General features: G+C 45.9%; 1 protein-coding gene across 13 annotated transcripts in view; it reads right to left on the bottom strand.

The window, feature by feature from the left end:
- Positions 1-1,004: 1,004 nt before the first annotated feature.
- KCNQ2 (potassium voltage-gated channel subfamily Q member 2) overlaps positions 1,005-20,842 on the bottom strand; it is a 74,959-nt gene continuing 55,121 nt past the window's right edge. For 11 of the 13 annotated variants that reach the window (XM_071446760.1, XM_071446759.1, XM_071446763.1 and 8 more), the window contains 2 exons: positions 12,220-12,343; positions 1,005-11,521 (listed from right to left, as the gene is read on the bottom strand). In XM_071446760.1, coding sequence (XP_071302861.1) covers positions 10,814-11,521; positions 12,220-12,343 — 832 coding nt within the window. In that variant the 3' untranslated portion in view covers positions 1,005-10,813. Of the gene's footprint in view, positions 11,522-12,219; positions 12,344-17,955; positions 18,064-20,842 lie in introns of all 13 variants that reach the window. The other 2 variants (XM_071446771.1, XM_071446772.1) reach the window with 1 other exon arrangement.

The raw sequence follows: 20,842 nt of genomic DNA, 5'->3' as shown, positions 1-20,842 counted from the left end.
CAGCTCTGCTCTGGCACAGCAGGTGCCACGTCTGGCTCCTCCAGAATCCCTGTGGGATGCAGCAGGACAGTGCTTGGATGCAGCTCATAATCCTGTGCAGACAACTGGGGAATGTGCCTCAGCAAGCTGAGAATTTTCCTGTTTATCTCACTGGTGTGAAACCTAATGAGATAAAATATAATGATGCTGTTGAAGGCCACTCAGAGTGCTGTATCCATTGGGAAATGCTCACACCTGGGCTTCTCTAATAGCTCTGGGGAGGATGGAGCTGCTGGAGGCTCCCAGCCAAGGGCTCTGGCACCAGCAGGAGCTGCTGTGCCTGGGCACGCTGTTCATTCTGCCAAGCCTCTGCCACTGCCTTGCCCAGATGACTGGCAGGCTTTCTAAAACCCAGGCCCTGGACCAGGCAGATTCCCATGCTGCATCATTCTGGAAAAAAATATCAGCATGGAGGGATTTTATTTTCCTCTTCACTTACAAAATGGAACTGCTGTTTATTCAGCCAAGATCACTACAGGAAATACTGTCAGTCAATCCACTTCACTCCTAGACAGTGCTCCAAAATCCAACTTTTTTGATTTAGAGCTGATGCCTGGTAAGCAAAGTAACTCATGGGTATCTCCCTTGCCAGTGCCATTTCTTGGCTCTGAACCTCAATGACACCAACCTCCATTTTTAGCAGGGTGATAAGGAGCTGGCTCAGGGGGTGAAAGGCTTCAGTAACCATCTTTTATCTGCCAGGATGTGGTTGATGTTGAACCTTAAGAGAGTCAATATTGTCAAAGGACTCTGAAGGGCAGTGTCCTTGTAACTAAGGGCATCTGAGATTTATGAGCTTGATTTTATACACGAGAAAGAGAAATATATTCTAACATTGGAAATGAAAATATGTGGAGGTTTAACGTCAGGAAGTCAGGTCCCCATTTCTCTTCATCAGCCATTAAATACATCCCCAAAATGCCAAGAAATCCCCGCAAATAAAGAAACAAAGAGAGCAGAAGAAGTGCAAAGAAAAATAAATGTGTATTTCATCTCATGAAGGTTAAATCTCTGGTATTTTTACTGAATGCAAATTTTCCATTCTGATGCTTCGAGGCTTAAATTAATGATTGTGATTATTTAATTTTCCTCCATTTCCCTTCCAGTTGCAACCGTCACTGTTGCTTTTCACACCACACATAAAGAGTTTTGCAGCTGCCACAGTCATTCCTGTGAAGGTACAAGCTGACCCACGCTCAGTGCTTCAGTGTAAAAGTCTGGGCTACGTTGCTTTTCCACGGTGCTCATGTAAAACCATGTATGACTGTCTGTTAGCTTCTAGCCAGTCCCTTAGGAAAACTACAGGTCCTTCCCTTGGCACCTGTCCCTATAAAATGTACATTGCACAAAGTCATGATTGAAATGTACAGAGGAAATTACACATTCACCAACAGAAAAAAAGAAAAAAGAAAAAGAAAAAGAAGAAGAGAGAAAAGAAAATCCGATTGCTATTTTACAAGAGAAAAGTGTGTCTCATTCCATACATACAAAATGTTTTCAAATTGTACATAAGTACCAAAGGCATTATGAGAGATTCTTTGGAGATGAAACGAAAGTGCAAGAAAGCCAAGGCAACAGAGCAAATGAAAGGAAGCAAAGCAGCAGCTGTCTTTGCTTTCTAAAGGACAACCAAACTTCCCGGCTCAGCCCAGCCCCGGCGCTTCCCGGCGGGAAATTCACTCTCAGCTCTCACTGTCAGGACAAACACGTGAACCATTTTTAGCCCAGGTAAGGCCAAATGAGCCAGGTGCTGTTACAAACCATGGGAGTGTCAAGGTATCTCAGGGAAGCAGCAACACACTCCAGATAAGGATGTATGTACCCTTTGCTCAGTAACTGTTCAGGGCTGAAGCAGCTCTTACAGCTGAGAACTTTGGACCCAGAGATGAATTTCAGGCCAATGCAAAAATTTGATTACTATTTATTCAAGGCATCCAGCAGTATTAAACCAGAAAAGTTTCCTCTTCGTGCCTTTGTTTATTTAGATTAAACACTGAAGGGTAAGCTCTACCCAATATAAATCTTGTAACTGTGAAAATGTTGGCAAAATTCATTCCTAGAGGATGATTTATTTGGTGAGGCTGGTGAAATCTCTGTATAGGGGCTATTTGAATCTGTGGGCTGACCTGCTCAGAAAATGAGATTTATTGGTTATAACGTGGTCCTTTCTTCCATAACTCTAAGATCAAAGATGGGCTTTTAATGTTTCTTTTCTTAAATATGTCTTACCTAGGGGCTTTTTAAATGTAGGCAAAGGTAAGAGCCATGGGGAACTGGGGTCCTCTGCTTGGGCAGTAGGTTTGTGGGAGACCCTGGCACTGCCCTCAGCCAGCACCGCTGCCGTGGGACACCCTGGCACAGCATGAAAAGACTTTGCCCTTGGATCTCCAAAGGCACAGGACAAATGCTTGGCCACTCATCTTAGGAATGGGCTTTTTGGACTTGAAGTTCGCACTGGCCACTCTATTATATTTCTTTTTTTGGAAGGAAGCCAAAGAAATTATCACTCAAAGAACTGCATCGCTCTGCTGCATGGGCTGTGCTGCCTTCAGAAGTGGGATTTCTCCTTGGGATGGCAGTCACACACACCAATCCCCACTGCAAATCTTCCTTTTTGACCGAGACAAATTATTGAAAAAGTAATTTGGTTTTATTTTACCCACTGTCTCACCTCCAAAACAGAACTTTTCTTCCCCCCTGTGCATCTCAGATGCAGCTTTGTCTGTTTTGATAAAGAACACGTGTGCACACGTGTTCATACCCACATGCACACACAGCCACACGTGGTGCATGTACTCAAACCACATGCACACGCTTCTGCAGCCAAAGTTGTGTTGTCCTTTTATCCTGCAGGTTATGACAAAGATAAACTGTGAGCTTCATTCAATCTGTACAGAATTTACAGTTCAGATGAATAGCAATGAAGAATATATAGGAATACAGTAGCTGTTAAGTATTTATGGGCTGTGTGTGTTTGTTTTGTTCAGGTATTTTTTAATTAACATCACAGAGGCAATCTCGTGTTTTAGCTTCCCGATAAAATCTGTTTAAAGAAGCATTCAAATGCAGTGAATTTCTTAACAAAACAGGATGTTCATTTTTTCCTTTTTCCCAGTTATGTTGAGTCACATCACAAACCAGGCAGGTGACACTTTGGTGTCTGTTCAATGCACATAGGTTGATTACATGTAGAGATACCTATCAGCACATGGCATGTAATGTGCAATCTGTGTGCAGTACATGTGGATAATGTGCCAAAGTGACACCAAGCAAGATAAATTTCATAAATACAGTGTCTATACTGGAGAAACAGGAATATAGTTTTAGTGTGTGGAGTGTTGTTGCTGTATAAGAACAGTGGCACCCACCTATATGAATTACTGATAAAAGAATAAAACATTTATAAGAATAATTTCTTGAATCTCCTAAAGCGTTTGATATACCACGCAGCAACTGCAGCTATGTTTAAAATCTGCTCTTGATTTAAAATAACAAAATCTCTCTCATTTATCAGCTATGTCTTGTTTTGTCTTGGTGTTCCTGAAAGTCTCAGGTATTCTACACTGTGCGTGAATTTTTTGAGAAAAAGTGAGGAAATGTCAAAATTCAGGGTTTTGGGGGGAGGGAAGAGTAACCAACAAAGAAAGGTCTCCATCCTGTCTGCTGACAGGAGCATGGGGAAACTCCAGCTCCAGGGAAGATGCTGGACCAGTGTGAATAGGCAGGCAGGACAGAGCAGACCTGTCACCAGCCTTGATGGCTTGTCCTCAGGTTCTCAGCAAGGCTGAGCACGGTGTTTGTGGAGAGGCTAAAGAACCACACCCACACCTGTGATCGATCCTTTTCATGAGCATCACTGCATATGGAAAACACTGGATCATGGCCACTGTGTTGGTCAAGTTTAAGCAGTTACTGTGAAATGCTGCTGCTGCTCTAAAGGGAGGTGCCCGTGGCATGTTGAAATAAGGAGGTATTTTCCCATTGTGGCTTGCAAGGCTTGTGCTGAGCTTTTCTTGTGTGGAGTGGGAAGAAAAGAGCATCTCTCCACATCCACAGTCATCAGTGTCAAATGGAGCTGAAATTCCAGCAGAGGCTTTGCTGGCAGCGTGACATTCAGCCTTGTTTTGGGGTCAGAACCATCCAAACTGGAGGCTCTGGCATGGCTTCTACCTGAAATCATTAACCCTGCCCTAAAATTATAGGCATAGCTGCAGGTGAAATCCAGCCTGGGCTTGGCACTGAGCTTTGGAAAGCCTTGTGGCTTCTCAGAACCAGGCAAACAGATGCTGCTTGAACAATCCACCTGCAGCTGTATTTACAGGAATCAGGAGAGGGCAAAGTGCTTCCAGGTTCATTGGCAGCTTTGGAAACAGCACAGCTTGGACCAGCTGCTTTCCAGCTCTCCCCATGACCGAGCTGGAGCCTGGCATGCACAGCCACATCTGTGGGTTGCCAAAGGGGACAAGGCTCTTGAAAACAGCTCTGGCTTCAGGGAGCAAAAACATCTCCATTGGTAGAGCCTGTGAGCTCTCCTCAGAGATGTTCACCTGGACAAGAAAACCTGAGCCAGACCTCATCCCTGTTTCACTTTAATCAGCTAAAGCCACGAGGACAAACCCTCAGAGGGCAGAGAGACAGCACAGACCCCATCCCTGTATGGAAAAGCTTCAGCAGAACAAACCAGGGATGTGTTGAGGCCATGGTGGCTCAATGAGGAAGCAAATAAATTGCCAATAAAAAGCAAAACTGTCATGCTAACTAAACACAAAGGCTCTCTGGTGCATCTGGTGATGCCAGGCCAAGTCTCAGAGCAGAGTTCTGGCATTACAGCTTCCCTGGTAAATAGTCTGGGCAAGGAAGGGGAGGAATTGGGGTCAAACTCAGTCATGGCAGCAGTGCCAAGAGATAGGAGAGACTGCAAACACCAGCAAGATGGGCAAACCCTGAAGGCCTCATGGCAGCCTGGTATTGCAGTGGGGAGAACACTGGCAAAATGTTTATGGAGATGAAAATGTAGCTCAGCGCCACTCTGTAAGGAGAGCGAGAGATGCTTCCATGAGGAATGGTTATGGCACAGTTCCAGGGTGCCTGAGACCACCAAGGCTGTAGAGAAGGGTGGGTGGAATTTCCAAAGAGTGGCTTCCAAGGTTTGGAAGTCACCCTCTCCCCTGCACCTTGGGCTGTGCTGCAGGCACAAAAGCACGTGGCACCCCAGGGCTGGATGCAGGTGAGAGATACAGGAATTAAACCAGACATATGGCAGGTCCCACACGTGTGGGTTCAAATGGCATCTTTGAAATGAAGACCAGGCCTCCATCCTTGGCACTGCCTGCTCCTCCAAACCCGCAGCAAGGGCTATCTGGGATGCTCTTTTTCAGAGGCATCCAGGTGGAAAGGAGGTTGTGACACACAGCCAATACAATTCGTATTTTCTCCTCCCCATTTACACATTTGAAGGAACCACAGGTACAAACATGGTTTTTTTTACCCTGTAGTTACAAGCAGTAGAAATGGAGTCTGTGCATGCTGTATCAGAGGGATGGGGTGATGACCAGTTGCAGCATGAAAGACACTTGGTATATTAGTGTTGCCTACAGAAGCACCGCAGCACCCTGTGAGGTGGCTCCCTGGGAGCACAGCCTCTCCCCAGGGTGATGCTTTTGGCAATGTTTACCTTGTCAGGTACTACAGCAATCTGGGAGTGCAGATACAGCTGGAGCATATTGCTGTCTACTCATCTCAGGCTGCATGCAGTAGCAGGCAAAAATTGAGAGTACAGTCAGTGAGATAGTCCAGAAAGCACATTCATAAGTTAAAAAGGTTCCTGCTGCTACCTAAATTCAAAGCGTGATTAATAGTGTATCAAAAGGTGTGTGACCCCTCTCCCTCTAGACACTAAGGTAAGGCAAGCAGTATTGTGTCACTGGGGCATCAAACACTAAGATATACTAAAGAAGATTCCTATGCAGTATTATTATCCTTATTATTAAAAACCCACCCTATTGTTATTGTTAAAAAAAACCAGTGAACCCACACCCCTGCACAGAGCGGGTTTTGCTCCACAAGGCAGAAAAGTCGGGGTGTTTGTGTGCTAAAAGCAAGGGTTTGCTTTTACACCTCTGAGCAGCAGAGACCCTGCAGGGCTCGGAGGGGCTGCTGCCCTCAGCCCTCCCCACAGCCTTCTCCTCAATGCTACCTGCAGCTGAAGGAGCTTTTGTATCTGATTTCCTTGTTTGTGGCTCAGGAAAAGGAAGCTGATGAGAACAGAAGAGGCTGACCCGTGATGGAGAGAGGATGGGGAGGAGGTGGGCATGCAGCTGTGGGTTGGGAAGAAAATGTTGGAAGCTCAGGGTTCGCTCAGCCTGAGCGTTCACATGATGGAGAAACAGAAATCCTTGTCCTGCTCCTGGGCTTTTTAACATTCCCAACAAAATACTCACTGCTAAGGGTCTTTGTATGGGACAACTTTGGGTAAATTCCTTAGGAATTTCAGTTTCTCTTTTAGTACTTACATTTTAGTCTTAGCAATAATGTTGCTGTGACCATGGTGGTCTGAGGATATCAGGAAAATGACGTTTCCAGTGGCTCCCTCTTGGGAAAAGTATGAGTGAAGGTGTTTTTCTTTTCTCTTGGGCAATTATCTGGGAGCATTTGTATCTGAGGTGATGCTCTGGCTTCTCAGGTAGATTATACAAACTTTTTCTAAAAATTCACATAATTTAAAATTTAAAAAATCAATTAAAAATGTAAAAATATACCTATTTATCCGTAAATAGCAATGACCCTGCAAAATTTATTTGGACCTATTAAGCAGCATTTGAAACAAAATGCAAATTTTAGAAAATCTGATCTGTTACATAGTCTGTCTAAAGAAATAGAATAGCTTTCTGAGCTGGGTGAGAGGTTTGGTTTTGGTAAGCTCCTTGATATTTTTGGCTTTAAAAATTGTTGTTAAGAAAATGGGTCAACAAGGAAATTCACATACAAAATCTGCACTTGAGTAACATTAAAGTCCCTTCCCAAATATTGGGAAACTTGACTTATGGCTGTTCCTCTGTCTTGGGGTCACATTATGAAAGGCCACCTTGCAACATCTCCAGCCACATCTCCTGTTTAGAGAACTCCTCAGACCACCTCAACTCACACTTGGACCTGAAGGACCAAAAAACTTCATGTCCCAGCCCCAGGCATTGCTCCATCCCGTGGGTGGGCCAATTGCAGGATTTCTTTCCAGACCTAGACCCAGATTATGGAAAAAAAACAAAAAACCAGAAATTTCTTGGAGACCAGAGCTCATGCTGTGGTCCGAGGTCATGGCTTCACATTCAGCACAGACACACCTGGAAGCAGGCTCTGGGCACAGAGCCCAGTGTGGGCATGGGCAGCCATGGAGCAGTTCAAGATGGTCTGCTGGAAATTTGGCTTTCACATCTTCAGCTCCCTTTGGACTCCTCCGTCCACACCTGGCATTGTCTAGAACTTGTTTCTGTCCTCCAAAAAATACAGAGTAAGATTTGGGAGGAAGAGGGAAGCAAAGAGTAGCCCAAGAGAGGCTCAGCAGAGGGACAAAGTTTGCCTGCCCAGCCTTTTAAAGGTCTTTGTCATCAGGACTGCCTTATCAGCAACCCATAACTGATTTGTTTTCTTGTAGTCTGGTGGTTCTTGCAGGAGACTGCCCCCAGGAATGTGTGGTACAGACATGGGGGAGCTGAGTGATTAGAAGGGAAGACTTTTCACAGAGTATTGGAGTGTGATTTAGGGGAAGAATGACATTATTTATGTCAATAAGCAACAAGCAGGACCTGATATTATTTATGCAGTCTTAAATAATTTCATGGAAATTATGAGTGTTATTTGTAGCTAATTCTAGTGTAAGTTAACCCCAAAGTGCATGGGGTTTTGCCTGGATGAATGAGAAATGATTCATGGCATGGTTGTGCATGGAGGTGTGTAAGACTTTCTTTGATATGACGCCACATAAAAATACTTCTCATACCTTCAAAGAAAAATTCTATGTGAATTCTGTGTGAAATGTGTATAAAACCAGTTTTTTGCAATCACTGATTACAGGACAAATCCAACAACTTTTCAAGATACAATTCAAAAGATCTTTATAGATTCTAGTGCAGGAAGTTGAAGAGGAAAAACTCAATTTTTCCTATGCAACCCCTTTAAGGTCTCTTTCCACCCAAACCATTCTGTGGTTCTGTGAATGGATGATTCTGTGATTCTCTCACTGAAGACCAGTCATGCACCTGTGCTGCAGTAGGACTGCATGGCATCATCCTCATCCTCATCCTCATCTGGCATTCCTGCCTCTATATCATAGCCTCTGTGCCAAATTTCTAGCAGGCCTTGAAAAGTAATTGCAAACAAATAAGAGAATAAATCTTTTTTATCTCTGATTTGGACAAAATCTGCAGTGAGCAGCTGGCTGGAGCAATGTCGATTTTTGCCTCACCAAATGCAATTTCCATTCTTGTGGTCGGTAGAAAGCCCAGGCCACACATTTGATTTAGGACCTGCTGACACTTCTTGTTCTAGCAGAAAGGATCTCATTTTGGAATACACCAGAGGCAAATCTGCACAATTTACAGACATTTGGCATTTAAAGTTGTCACTGCGTGGAAGTCAAGGGCATCGCTGCATTAACTCTGCACAAAGGAATCTGGAGCCAGGAGGAGTTTTGGAGCACAAACAGAGAGGAAAAAACTGCAGAAGTTAACAAAAACATGGTTCAAGAGGGGAAAGAAAAGAACTAGCGTGGCTGGAAGCCCAGTTTCTCCCTAAGAACAAGGTTTTCCCCTCCTGAATGGTGAAAAATGGCAGGAAAAGTTGTGAAGATACTTCCCCCTTCCTCATTCCATGATAAGACCTGTGTGCTGGCCCTGGGCACTAGCAAAATAATGGTTTTATTTCCTGTCTGCAAGTTGTGAGACTCCACCCACATCTTCCCTAAGGCCAAAATTATCCTGGGTCTCCCCTGGTTGCTGTGTTTGGTCAAGCAAACAGGAGGAGAGGAAAAGGCTGTGAGTCTCCCTTCACCCCAAGCAAATCAATGTCCAGCCTCTCAAAGGCCACACAGAAATGAAGTTGTCACCTAAATAGCCTTAACAGGCTCTTGATATGACACAGGGAAAATGTGGAAAGACAGGGTTTGAAATCACAGCAGAAAACACGTGTGGGATTTGGGCTGTGGATGCGCAGCAAGGTTCAGAGGCACAACGCCAGCGATGGTGTCCCAGCCCTGGAAACAGATCCCAAACCAAACTTCTCCTGATCCATGCCCTTGCAAATAAAAACCCCTACCAACTTATCCATGTAAAGGATCACTTTGTGGCTTTGTTTTGGTCCCAAAAGAAACTTGGAGCATCACTTTTCCCCTTGCCTTCCCCCAGCTGAAGGAGCTGCTGAGGTTCCTGGTAACCACACAATGACCTTTCCAAAAGGTAGTGCTTCCACAACGAAATGGAGCAGACTGGGATTGGCACAACTTGCAGGCAAGCACGGGCAAGAGGCTTCTGAAAGACCATGAAGAAAGAAAGAAAGAAAGCAGAGCCTCTTAACTCAGCTTGAGGGATCCAAACAAACCAAAGGATGTCCCGAGAATGTGGGGGTGAGGTTCTTGGCAGGGCAGAAGAAGAAAGGAAAGATTTTCATGGGCATAGTGTGTGCAATAAAGTGTTCAGGCACGATGCAAACTGTAAGAAAAGTGCCCACTCTGACCAACAGGGCTTCCAGAGGATGGAGCTCAGCACTTCACTCACAGCAAGGCAGGGACCACAGTATCCTGCATGTCCACCCTCTCCCTTTGCCTGGTGGCTGTGCCTCCCCAACAGCGCTGCTGGCCATGAGAATGGCTTGGGATCATGACAGCCCTCCAGAGGGGTTGCCTTTGGTTCGTCTTTGCTTTCAAAGCACCCCCAAGTCCCTTGCCAGCAGAAGGAGAGATAATTAAATATAATACATGGTTAAAAATATAAAATTCCATCCCCATAGTGTCTCGTCCTCCTTCTCTGTCTCATTTCTCTGCCCTCTGGATTGTCCCTCTTCTTGCACTCAAGCTCATATTTTCTGAGTTTTTCCCAAGATGGGATCATTTCCAAACTGCTCTGGTTCAGAGCAGTACCCCGGCAAGTCCCACTTAAGGCCACGTCTGCTGCTCATGGAAATATCCCAGCCACCATCCCTCTCCTTCAGGGATTTTCCATGTATTATATTGGAATTATGTCACCTTCCTGACACTTAATGAGGAACCACAGAGTAACAACCCCTCACTATTACACATGCCCTGAAACCTAAGCCAGAAACAGACATGTATTCTGTCTGTGACTCCAAAACACCTAGAGGTGTGATCAGCTCCTGCCATGACATATCAATTCCCACCTAACACTTGTCAGCCACCAGTTAATGTGATCTACAAAAGCCCTGGCTGGTTGATTTATTTCCGCCCTGCGCTTCTGAAGATTCCCAAGAAATGCAAATTGCCTACTCTGCGCCATGAAAGTTTCACCTAATGATCTTAGAAAGAGAGTATGAAAGAAATCTGGACTTCACGGCTCCAGTTCGCTCGTCACCGTGACCTCTTCCACAAGTGCAGGCTCGGACCTGCTTGTCCCCCCCAGAGTAAGCTGCAAGAAAGTATCTGCCAGCTAAGGGTGTCCTAGAAAGAGGAAAACCTTAGCTGTCAATCTCCTTGAGAAGTTCAACACGTGGACAGCTGGAGCAGGCAGCTGCCAGCGCTGGGACGCGGCTCGGCGGCTGCAGGGAGGCTTCACTGCCGGGGGGTTGACCAGCCCATGTCACTGAAGGGTCCCTCGCCCGTGGCCGACCTCGGGGGGGGACCACAGGGCGTGCAGAGGTCAGAGTCGGTGTCTGACTCCCCTTCTGCAATGTAGGGTCTGATTTTGGCCACGGCTGCATAGCAACCGTTGTTAAGGATGTCCAAATTCTCTTTGGACTGGGAGATGCTAAAGCCGCTGAAAGAGCGCTCCAGTTCCTCGTGGTCCACCGAGGGGATGGAGATGGACGTGTCGCTGTCTCTCATGGCACTCTCGTGGTGTTTGGTTGTAATGTCTTCGTTCCTCAGGTACTCCGCGCTGCTCGCCCGGTGCCCGCCGCTGTAGGCGGACAGGGAGCGCTCGTGGGAGGGCGGAGGCGGGATCCGGACCAGCGAGCCGGGGTCCCCGATGGGAGAGGAGCCGTGGCTCTGCCGCTGGCACGACGTGGAGGGCGGGCAGGCGTTGCTCGGGGCTGGTGGGGCGGAGAAGTTCTTCTGACCCATGGAGCTGGTGGACCTGATGATCTTGATGATGCAGCCGTTCTTGTCGATGTGCTCCCGGCTGTCTTCGGGGCTGTGGTAGGGAGGGGCCGGGTCTGGTTCTTTGGACCCAAAGTAAGCCTCTGTCTCCGTTGGTGGGATGCCCATCCGCTGCATGTAGATGTTCACCAGGAAGTCCAGCTTCTTCTCCATGGACTGAACCTGAAAAACACCACAGTTCCAGCACTATCTGCAGGCTGAGGCACATCAACATCCTGAGTATGAGCAACTTCCATCCAGGCACAAGTGTGGGGCTGGGCTTCATAGATCACCTCAGCCTACACTGACCCACAGCATCTCAAACTTTTAGTGAATATTTAATTGTCCTGTTCAGAAGGGTTTAAGTCTCCCCCTTGTTCCAGGATTTTCCTTAGGCTCCTCTGATCTTTATGACACACACCAAGTCCTAGAAAAGCAGGAGAACACTTGCCCCTTCCAGCTCCTTCCTTCACTTTGCACTTGTCTGAGCTCAGAGGGCCATTGGGATTTCTCAGCCTTATGCTCTAGGAAGATTTTAAATCTTCAGCAAGGCCAGCAGCTCCAGCAGCCAGGCTCGGGGACTCATTTGAAATGTGTCCAGTGTGGTGGCAAAGAAACCAATGTGCTGTCTTCAAAAATAATGCAGGCTGTTGACAAACTCACTAAACTAGACTCCAAGTGCCTGGTTTGAAAGTAGCACTTAGGCTTCCAAGGCATTTAGTGCCTTTTCATAACATCCACCTTGCTTCTTTTTCAAGTACTCTGGGCTCTCACTTTTTTTAAACTAAAAGGTAACATTCCACTGAAAGAAAAAGCCAAGGAAAAACCAACACAATGCATGCAACATCCTCTGACAAGAACCCCATCCTGACCCAAGATACCTGTTTTTCAACTTTTCCAAGCCTGCCCATCATGCTGGGGTCTTCAGGCAGCTCCCCTTCTGCCGGCCCTTTGGTCCGATCCTTGTCGGTCATGGAGGATCCTCTCCCAACAATCTGGTCAACTCTACCGGGATCAGAAAATCCCCCCACCCCCGGAAAAGGACCTGGAGTCAGTTGGAGGCAGCAGGTGAGGAGGGCACTGCTTGTTGTGCCTCCAGGGGACAAAGCAACAGCCTCTCTCCCAGCTAACACTCCAAATTACTCACAGACACGCAGTGGCACTGAAGTGTTAATTCAGATGCAAAATTCAGAGCGGTATTAGTGGAGTTTGAAATTATCCATTTCTGTTTATACAGATAAAACCTGGCACATTATGCACAGTAAATTTACCCACTGCAAAGAATTTCTTTAGCTGGCTTTCTTCCAAATCGATTAACTTCTTATTTGCACTGAGAAATTATTGTTTTGGGGGAAGATCAAGTTTTCTGTCTAGCAAATATCAATGGGATCTTTTTCAGTCTTTGCAGCAGTTTCCTCTCCTCCATGCAAATGTCCATGTGTAATTCTCATGTCCATGAAAATAAGCTGCTTGTCCTAAGATCCAGACAAACAGGTGCAGTGATAACTGTTTTAGTGGAATTACATCAAGGCTGAATTTGGCCAGAACTCACCAAACATTACCAAACTGTTTTCATATCAATGCAATTCACACTTGTACTGCTAGATTTACTGTTTTTTATTAGCAGGACTCCCAGCTGGGAGCAGCAGTGGAGGCTCCTGCCAAATCAACTGGGAAAGGTTACCAGGCACATAATTTGGTACTGGCTTCTTTACACACATCACATTTGCACTTCCTTATTCCCAGTATGGAAACACGTGGGTTGATTAACAGCTCCATATGAAGAGAAAGGAGGAGAGCAGAACCAGTTTGGAAGCTGGAATTCAATTTTATTAGAGGCATCAAATATAAATTTCTGGAGAGTAAACACTGGAGCTTCTTGATCCCTCCAAAGTCCGGGGAGCAACTCATTTTTGGAATAACTTCTTAATGGCAGCCAGGTTTATAGACTAATTCTGTGCTGGGCAAACTTTACTCTTGCATAATGCACCAAATGTAAGGGTGGCAGGGGGAAAGAAGGGTTAATTCATCTGACTGAAACCAAGTTGAGGAATCTTGAGCGAAAACTCAAAATGCTTCTTACACAGTTCTGCCGTGTGGGCCATGGGTCCATGCACCAGGAGGAGGAAAAGGAAGGAGCTGAACACAGACAGACAGGGGAAAATGAACAAACAAAAACCAAGGAAAGGAATGAGACGTGAGGCTATTTCCAACACAAGAGCCATCTGTTTGCTTCACACTGGACAGGGACTTCATACTGATGTTGGCTGTTGACACTGAGGGACAGGTACCAGTGGGAATGGACCAGCGTGGCTCCCTTAGCTTATATTAGAGCAACAGCACTTTACAGCACCAGATCTGGCTCAAAGAGATGAAGTGGATGAGCACATCATACCAAAGACAGAAAATATAAGCCAACAATTGTTTCAGAGTTTAGCTTTGATCCCAGAAGCTACTTGATTTGGGCAGGGATGTGACAGAATTCTGTTCTGCTCAAAAAGCCATGTTTGATCCTTTGCTTAGCAATATAAGCACAGGAGTACAAGGAGCACCAAGTGCTGGAATTACAAGTGTGAGGAATATGCATGCCTTATTTCTCTCTTGTAATGGGAGAAGGAAGTCACTGACATTTACAGGAACTCCCCACGAGGGATGCAATTACTGACAGGACATACAGCACAAGAAATCCTAGGACAAAGTTGTTACCATGTAAGCAAAGAGCTGTTAAATTGGGTACCTCGGGCTACCTTGGTGGGGAATCACAAGCCAAGGCGTGGTACAGCCACTGTATGACCTCCTCTCCTGTATGCACAAGCAAGTAGACTGGTAAAAGAATGAACACGAGTTTAAAGAGGCCCAAAGTCTAAATGTTATTGAGTATTGCAGAAGGCCAAGAACAATCAGGGTGCTCTGTCCTCCTGTTGCATCCAGCACCGCAGTGACACTGAAATATGTCCACTCATGGAAATGAGACGTCCCTCAGCAGCTGTGGAGTAGAGCAGGGAGGCAGGACAGACTGTGACACAGAGAGGAGAACCCAACATTGCATCCTAACCCTAATTCTAACCTTGCAGAAGTCAAGGCAGGACCTCTGCTGTCTTTCATATCTGAAGAGAAGAGCTATCCATGAGTGACCCTCACATGGCCCATTTCAGGGGCCTGCTGGAGCCTTCACAGCTGGAGTGATCACTAAGAAGAGCACTAAGTTGTTGCTCACCTTCAAGGACACAACTCGCCTTTAGACCTGCTGGGATTTAGGAGCAGGGCTGAAGCCCTTCCCAGAGCTCACCCATAAAGCATTCAGAAGCCCCTTCCCATTATGTAATTGACACCTGAGCTCAGGATTCCTGCTTGATTCATTCCCTTTGTGTCTGTACCTGAACACATTCCTGACTCCTGGGGTGGTTGTGTTCCACAGCTCAGGAAGCAGAGCCAGATCCCTCCTTGGAGGCAGAGCAGCACCAAGGATGGTGCAGGGGGGCAGCTCTGGGCCTCTGGATTCAGTGCAGGGAGGGGAGAAGGTGAACCAAGTCCTTCTCTCTTTATGGGAGAAACCAGTCTCAAGGTCTCCCACCCCTTTGCTTCCCATGGCACAAGCTGGAGCACAGGAGAATGCTCCTACCCTCAGCAGAGCCCAGATTTCATTTGTGCCTTATCTGATAGAGGAGAAAAGAGGAAATTCCTTGTGAGCTCCCCAACCCATCTGCACCTAGCTCAGAACCACCAAGAGCAGAGGGTCCTTTTAGCCATTACAAGATTTTGAGATTTTGTCCCAGCTGGGCAACAAAGCTCAAAAGATGAAGAAGAAAGAACATATTCCACTTTAGCAAGCAGAAGGGGATAATTTATGTTCTTACTGCATTTATGTTCTTACAGACAAAGGACCAAGAATCTTCTGGGGTGCCCACCCCACTTCTACACTACAGCCCATGGGGAGATTTGCGTCTTCTGAACACTTAATTTTGCTGTGCCAAATACACATGTGCAGAGGGAAGAATTCAGCTGAAGCTTTGGAAGAGCCAACCCCATGTTCTTCCTTTCCTGGCAGAAGAGGATTCAGAGATTTCTAAGGATGCACAACCAACTGTGCCATCTGCTGTCCTTGGTTGGCTCTGCTGGGCCTCAGTTTGGGAGGGAGAAAGAAGAGAGGATTGCTCTTTAAAGTGGACTTTACTGTCTTTCCTTCTTTCTAATGATACAAAAAAAATGTAAATTCTTGCATCAGCCACAGTGCAGGTTTTCTCATGCTTCATTATGCTTCATGCTAACAGTGCATGCAAAGAGGTGTAATTTGTCACCCTCGGGCCAGAAGCAGACATCAAAAGGTCAAACGGCTCAAATGATATAAAAATGAAGTGTTTGGGAATAGATAGTCAAGTATTTTCCTTTTTTTTTTCCTTTATCTCTTATAAACTTTTGTAAACAATCCAGGCATTGAAGCCAAACCCCCTTCATCCATGTCACAGGACTGGCTACTTACCCCTTCATTTGGCAATAAAACTTGCTCTGGACAAATTTAGATCAACAACTGTTTTCTAAAAATTACAGCTGAGATTGCACCTGTTCTAGGCTAAATCAGCTGATCGAGGGAATTTTATCCAAATTGCCTGTGTGCAGAGCATGGAGCAAACACCATCAGCCAAACCACAGCTGTGGGCACCTACCAGGATCCCCCTGCCTCTTCTGGGAGCTGCCTGCAGAAAGATTTGGGCGGAACTGAGCAATCCATAGGGTGAAGACAGCTCATGGGACATCCCTCCCATGATGTTTCTCTGGGCAGAATTTGGCTAAAACAGGGGGTGCAGACTAAAAAGGACAGGCTGGAGCCATCCCTAGGGACCTCACAGGACAAAGATCATGGCAGCAGCAGAGCCTGACCCAGGGGTTTTGGATCTGGGCTTGGGGCTGCTCAGAGCTCTGGTTCCCACCCATCAGCCCCTTGAGCACCTCACAAGGTGTCTGTGGGAGGATGAAACTGCCAAAAATTAGGTGTAGCACATTCCTTTTCATGGGTGGGATCGGAGATTTCAGCAGCCTTCTGTACCCTGCTGCTTTCTGCAGCCACAGCTTGATAAGGGGGAAATGAAAAAAATCATTGGGAAAAGGAGAAATTACGAAAAAAAGTCTAAACATCCCAGGAGCCTTGTGGGCATGTGCAAAGATTTTTCAATCAGTATTAGAAACTGTATAAATGGTGGGGGGAAAGTCATTATCATGAAGCTGATACAGCAACAGTCTTGGACTGAATAAAATAAATATTCCATTTTGAGGCCTCCTTCCCTCAGATCCATTAATCATCTTTGCTGTGTGTGAGGCACAAGTTTTCACATGAAAATCTTGCTTTTAGTGAAGGCTTATCTGACATATCTTAAAGGTTAAATACAACAAAATCCATTTGAATTTGTATTTTTAAATTTAAATATAAATGTTTCTGCAGATAGCAAGGTTATTTTGTTTTCAAAGCCTTCTTTTGGCAGGGAGGAAGAATGGAAAAAATTACTTTTCTGAAAGCATTTTTTTTTCAAGCATAAAGCTTTGGGCTTCCAGAAAATTCAATTTCTGAATGTTTGAGCTAGCTGAATGGGAAAAGGTAAGCTTTCAATATTTCTTTTACTTACATTTCTCTAGTGAAGATTACCCAGAGCAGCTTAAATAAAAATCAAGAGATTTGTCACATATTAGCTCTTAGGGAGGCAAATATATTTAGGGAAAGAAAATATTTGAGGCTAAGCTTACTGCATTTAAAAATCACCTACTATTTCTGCATGGAAAATTACTTTCTGGCAAATATTTATACCTACTTTGGGCTCTACTGGTCTCAGTGCAAGGAGAAAATACAGCCCAGCTCATGGCCTTGCTGCCCAGACCTCAGAATGTCCTAAATTGGGAATTTTTGTGAGAATATATTCCTCATTGCATGAACTGCATATATGGTTTTACTTAGGGAGAGAACTTAATGAGAACTATCTTGCTGTGTGACTGAGGGCTGGGTTTGACTCCTGCTCCTTTTGCTTGGAAAATCAGAATTGATTTCTTATTTTTCAGAATATGAGTCCCATGGTTGTAGTACTTTAACACAATTTTTTCCTCCATGGTCAGCAGAGTGGCACCAGGAGGAAATAGAGATCACTGTGTTCATCATCTAGAAAACACTTCATTCTTACTTTGCCCACTGAAATAAACTCATTTCATTGTCCCAAGAGCTGCAGAGGCTCCTTTGCTTGTGTGTGGATGGTGTCATCCTTTAGGAAGTGGATTGTTCACATTATATTGGCTTTGTGGGTAAATATTCCACCTTCTACGTTTAAGGACAGCCTGATAAAATATGAGATCTTTTAAAAACATACAATTTAGCTTTCTAACACCTCGAAGAAGACTGAAAATATGAAATAGGCTTGCTGAAGGAACTGATGGTTATTGATGACTGAACGAACATCCCCTTTTTTATTCCCCTCTGGCTTGAAGGCAAATCAGAGCACACCCAGAGCAGCGAGTCTTGATTTAGCAGGCTGCACTGCTAAGTGAGAAATGCCGTCATATAACTGGCATGAAGGGGGTTTGACATTAAGCAAATGAAAAAAACATCCGGAGAAAGCGGCATTTTGGTGAATCCTAACCTAGGCGAGTACTGGGGAGACTCTTTGGAAGAATACATGGGTCCTTTGGTTGGATACTTCTTATGCCGGGGAGTTGAAGGGGGTGGGGGACCCACAATCATATCTATCCTGGCAAAGTAAATAAGAAAAAAGACACCAGCAAAATGCATAATGAAGCAACACGTAGAGAAAAGTTGGTCAGAGAAAAGCCGCGGAAAGAAACAACTGACAAACAGAACGACAGGGAGAGAAAGAGAGAGAGAAATTGAAAATATATTCTGCTGGAAACAGAAGGCTCTCGCCTACCACCTGGCTGTTGGTGAAAAACCAGAGTCTTACCCAGCTCAGGGTAAGATTTGGAGATTTAGGCACCACTGCATCATCATTAGGAGCTCCCCCCGCCCCATATATAACAGGCACCATGCTTTACCCTCTGGAATATATTTGCATATGTGTGGCAATATCCCATTGAGGTGGCTGGATATGAAACAACATATATTCATCCTCCTTTCAGTTCCAGTGCTAGAGAGCACATCCTCAGCTAGTTCAGGGAAGCATGAGCTGCTGGGAGTCGGCGAGGAACGCTGCAGGGCTGGATAACTCAATGAATGGGAGACATCCATGGTTGGCAAGGTGTCAGGATGGAACACGAGACAATGTGAACACAACACTGAAAAGAGCACATTGCAGACACAGTGACACAGGCTTTACTGGTTAAAGAGGAAAGTACATGTAAACACCCCAGAAATGTGCTTGGATGCAGGTTTAATCCACCACAGCCCTGGCTAGGGGAGGTCAGAGCTGAGCTGGGCTGACAGGCAGAGCACGGGGCTCTGACTGATGGAGGAAAGGGCCACTAAAACATCTGTTCTCCAAGATGCCCCATGACTTCCTCTCTGGGATTCACCAGAAGGGTTCAGGGGCCAACATTGGCCATGGCCTTGTCTACAGGGGGCCCTTCCACTTGTACTGGGCAGGTGCCCAGGCATGGGACGTGTTGGTGCCCAAAGGGTGGCCCCAAAGGGGTCTGCTCCCATCACCATCACTGATCTCCTGCTCTGTGGGGACAGTGAAACCAGTGAAGCTGCCTGGCAGTCTTGGATCCCAAATCCAGGTGCTTCATGCATTTGAAGCAGCTCCTGGTCCTCCTGGCTTCCCTGTGAGAGGATGGGTGGTGGCCTTGTCCAGCCCCAGAACCTCACCCTCACAGTCCCAGACCTACAGCTAAGAGGAGAATCCAGTTTGGCCTTTGAAAGCTGCAATCCTGTACCCCAACCTCCCTAAAAAAGCAAACCAAACTGCTTTGTCTCTGCAGCACATGTCCCTGAAAGACTGGGATGGGTGGTGAGGCAATCTGCCACAGCCCTCAGGGTGCTGGAGACTCGGGCATCCCACCTGGAGCCAGCAGAGATGACAACCCCAATGCCCAGTACCCACTGCAGAGGTGGCCTCAAGGCCTCTTGTTTCAAGTTACTAAAGTTAGGAAATCTCAATCCCTCCCTCCTCCTCTTCTCACTCTATATTCAGTCACACATCTTGGATCTATGATCACTGAATTTGTTCAGAACAGGAGTGAGAGGCTCACACAGAGGAAATTCTCCAGGATATTTTGGTCTCCATTGCAAGGGAGAATGTTCCTTCTGGGAAAAGCACAGTGTGCAGCAGAGCTGAGAAAGATACCTCTGCGTCTTGAACATCAAAAATAGCAGAGTTAAAATGGTCTCTGAGAGATTCATGGCAGAACAGAGACTCCTCTTTTTCCCAAGACAATTTTCCTACTTCATTCCTGAGGTTCATGTCAGCTGTTTGCATACACAAACACTTCTTTTTTCTTCACATTTGCTGACTCTACCAGGGACTTAAATGGGTCTGAAATGAAAGGAAAACTTCCTCAATGGTTTCTTAGGGGAAACTGGGCTGCCACAGCCATCAAGGGAAGCAATTTCATTCTCCAAGTGTAAAAGAAAATGGTGTATTTTTTTTGACTGGAGATTGCCTATGGCCAAGCCCTGCCACAGTTCTGGGTGTCCTTCAAACTCTGCAGAACTGGAGCTACTTCTGCTGAGCAAACACAACCGGGGCTGTTGGAGGCTTGGGGTCTACTTTTCCCATCAGGGCTGAGGGAAGAGTGGTCAGACTAAAAGATTAAACTTTGATCCTCTGTTCAAGGAATCAAACTTCTGTGTTTGAGGGTTTGTTTTTTTTCTTCCAGGAGAAACATGAAAAACATGGAACCTTCTCGGTTCCATTTCTCTCTTTTCCACATTCCTTCTCCTATTAAAATGAGCATATCTTGCCCTAAAATCTGAGCACAGAAGCTGAAATGCAGCTCAGCTAAACCCCACCTACGTTGGTGGGCTTGGATGAGACACTCCCATCTGCATGGATTTTCAGCAGACTGTGCCATCCGAGGAGGGATTCCTCCTGAAGCAGCTCAGCATCCCAACGGTGGGAGGGAGCTGCTGCCTCCTCACTGCTCTCTGTGTCTGTGGCAGCAGGGTCACAGACAGGACATCAAATTTTGGCTTATTTCACTCCCAGAAAGGTACCAAGTGACCCACATGAGCCTTGACACTGGGGCACCGAAACTTTGCACGGTGCCAGGAGGACCATGGAGATACCAATATTGGGATATACCATATTGCCAAAAGCTCCCAAAATAAAGCAGGAGGATGAGCCATGATTTCTGTATGTCCTGAGATGGGCAGTAAGGGAGTTTTAGGGCAGTCCCTAAAGACCTAAAGACCTGCTTGTCCCCGTGGGTTCCAGCCATAAGCACTGATGTCTTCCATGGGGATTTGTCTTTAAAAGGGAAAGAATAAGCTGTAGCTGCAAAGAGAAGTGTCTCTCCTGAAAATACCTCCACAGTGAACAAAATGCAGTAGAAAATGAGGCAAAAAGAGGGGTC

Source organism: Agelaius tricolor, unplaced genomic scaffold (genome assembly GCF_023055355.1).
Source record: "Agelaius tricolor isolate 1412-34295 unplaced genomic scaffold, bAgeTri1.0.p SCAF_23, whole genome shotgun sequence".
NCBI lineage: Eukaryota > Metazoa > Chordata > Aves > Passeriformes > Icteridae > Agelaius > Agelaius tricolor.
The sequence above is the reverse complement of the archived record's forward strand: the minus strand, read 5'-3'. Positions and strand labels throughout refer to the sequence as shown.